The sequence below is a fragment of the Eimeria maxima genome, genomic scaffold (genome assembly GCF_000499605.1).
Source record: "Eimeria maxima Weybridge genomic scaffold, Emw_scaff759, whole genome shotgun sequence".
Taxonomy (NCBI): Eukaryota; Apicomplexa; class Conoidasida; order Eucoccidiorida; family Eimeriidae; genus Eimeria; species Eimeria maxima.
Genome location: NW_013563968.1, coordinates 1 through 2500, shown reverse-complemented (window position 1 = coordinate 2500; position 2500 = coordinate 1). Strand labels below are relative to the sequence as shown.

The window sequence follows — 2500 nt, the reverse complement described above, 5'->3', positions numbered from 1 at the left end:
GCTGCTCCTGCAACTCGTGTGTCTATTGTAGAACAATTTGCTGCTGCTGCAGTTGTCTATACACCTGAAGCTGCTGCAGCAACATATGGCTCTGATGCCGAAGCAGCAGCAGCAGCAGCAGCAGCAGCACCGGTCGGCTCGCTGCAGCAGCAGCAGCAGCAAAGCAAACTGCCGCAGCTACCACTTCAGCAGCAGCAGCAGCAGCAGCAGCAGAGCGTATCTTTGCAAGACAAAGACAATGTAAGCGCATTATGTACTTCTATCCAGCAGCAACAGCAACAGCAGCAGCAACAGCAGCAACAGCAGCAGCAGCAGTAGCAGCAGCAGCAGCACATACAGCAATGCCATTAGCAGCATGTGCTGCAGTTATATCTCCCTTCCCCTCCTTCCTGCAATTTTATGTGTGGACACATGTGCTGCTGCTGCTGCTGTTGCTGCTGCTGCTGCTGTTGCTGCTGCTGCTGCTGCTGCAGGAGATAGCAAGATTACATCGTGTATTAAGTGTGCAGCAATCGCAGTTGCAATCATTAAGGGAACTTGCGGTGTATGTACACCTGCTGCTGCTGTTGCTGCTGTTGCTGTTGCTGCTGCTGCTGTTGTAGCTGTGCTGTTTCTGCTGCTTTCTGCTGTTGTTGTGTTGCCGTTGCTGCAGCGTAGCTGCTGCTGCTGCTGCTGTAGCCGTGTTTGTGGTTGTGCTGCTGCTGCTGCTGCTGTTGCTGCTGCTGCAGGAGAAAGGAGGCGCAGGCTTCTGCTGCTCTTGAGTCTCTTGGTGCAGCAGAGACTCGTGCTGCTGCTGCTACTGCAGCAGCAGCAGCAGCAAATGCAGAAGCAGACAAACTAAGAAGGGAAATTACTTTGCTGCAGCAGCAACTGCAGCATGCAAATCAATTAGTACTTGCTTCTCCATCAGAAGCAGCAAGGCAAGTCTGCTGCTGCTGCTGCTGTTGCTGCTGCTGCTGCTGTTGCTGCTGCTGCTGCTGTTGCTGCTGCTGCTGCTGTTGCTGCTGTTGCTGCTGTTGCTGCTGCTGCTGCTGTTGCTGCTAGTGCCTTCGCTTGATGTTGCTGTTTTCTCTCTAATGCTGCCAGCAAATCCGCTGTTGCTGCTGTTGCTGTTGCTGCTGCTGCTGTTGCTGCTGCTGCTGTTGCTGCTGCTGCTGCTGCTGCAGAGTGCATGAAATGCAGGCACAGATAAGGCAGCAGGAGACACAAGTCCTTGAACTCCAGAGGGCCCTTGTGCGTAAACCCTAAACCCTAAACCCTAAACCCTAAACCCTTGTCCCTCAAACCCTCCGCTATAGATAATAAAACACTAAACCCTAAACCCTAAAAATACAAAATATTATTCTCTTAGAAGAAATCCCTACTCAACGTGAACCCCTAGGGTTTAGGGTTTAGGGTTTAGGGTTTAGGGTTTAGGGTTTAGGGTTTAGGGTTTGTACAGGCTGCTCGTGACTTTGACGTGGAGAGGAAGACGCATGCAGTAGATACACTAAAGGGACAAATAGCAATAAAAGAAGAAGCATTGCATGCAGCTAGGTATTTATTTATTTATTTATTTATTTATTTATTTATTCTCCCCTTTATTTATTTAGGGTATAAATTATTTATTTATTTTTTTTTCTCCTTTTTATTTATTTGTCTCCTTTTATTTATCTCCTTTAAATATACATATATACGTAAATATATATACGTAAGTATATATACGTAAATATATATATATATATATATACGTAAATATATGTACGTAAATATATATACGTAAATATATATACGTAAATATATATGTATATGTATATGTATATGTATATGTATATGTATATGTATATGTATATGTATATGTATATGTATATGTATATGTACGTATTTACGTATACAGGAAGGAGCTAGAGGAGGAGCGTTATATACGTAGTGTGTGCATGTATATAAATAAATAAATAAATAAATAAATAAATAAATAAATAAATAAAATAAATAAATAAATAAATAAATAAATAAATAAGTATATACAGGAAGGAGGAAGAGGAGGAGCGTTATATACATAGTATATAATAATATATATATATGTATATGTATATAAATAAATAAATAAATAAATAAATAAAATAATTAAATAAATAAATAAATAAATAAAATAAATAAATAAATAAATAAATATGTATATGTATACAGGAAGGAGCTAGAGGAGGAGCGTTATATACGGGGTCGTTTATCCTCTAGTGTGTTACTAACCACCGCACATAAATGTTTGCATGCAGAGAAAACATCTGCCCTTCTTGCTGCAGAGACACAGCAGCTGCAGCAGCAAACAGATATTCTTCATAGTAAACTTGCTGCTGTACGTATTATTTATTTGCTAACTAACTAGCTAACTAACTAGCTAGCTAGCTAATATGGGTACCTAGCTAGCTAGCTAGCTAGCTAGCTATATGGGTACCTAGCTAGCTAGCTAGCTAGCTAGATGGGTGGGTGGGTGGGTGGGTGGGTGGCTAGCTGGCTAGCT

At 41.7% G+C, this 2500-nt stretch overlaps 1 protein-coding gene across 1 annotated transcript in view; it reads left to right on the top strand.

Moving 5' to 3' along the window:
* EMWEY_00042390 (hypothetical protein, conserved) overlaps positions 1 to 1484 on the top strand; it is a gene marked incomplete at both ends in the record, with an annotated part of 2486 nt that extends 1002 nt beyond the window's left edge. The window contains 3 exons of the mRNA XM_013478891.1: positions 1 to 240; positions 474 to 544; positions 1442 to 1484. The exon at positions 1 to 240 is cut by the window's left edge and continues 1002 nt beyond it. Coding sequence (XP_013334345.1) covers positions 1 to 240; positions 474 to 544; positions 1442 to 1484 — 354 coding nt within the window. The remainder of the gene's footprint in view (positions 241 to 473; positions 545 to 1441) is intronic.
* Between the last annotated feature and the right edge of the window lie 1016 nt (positions 1485 to 2500).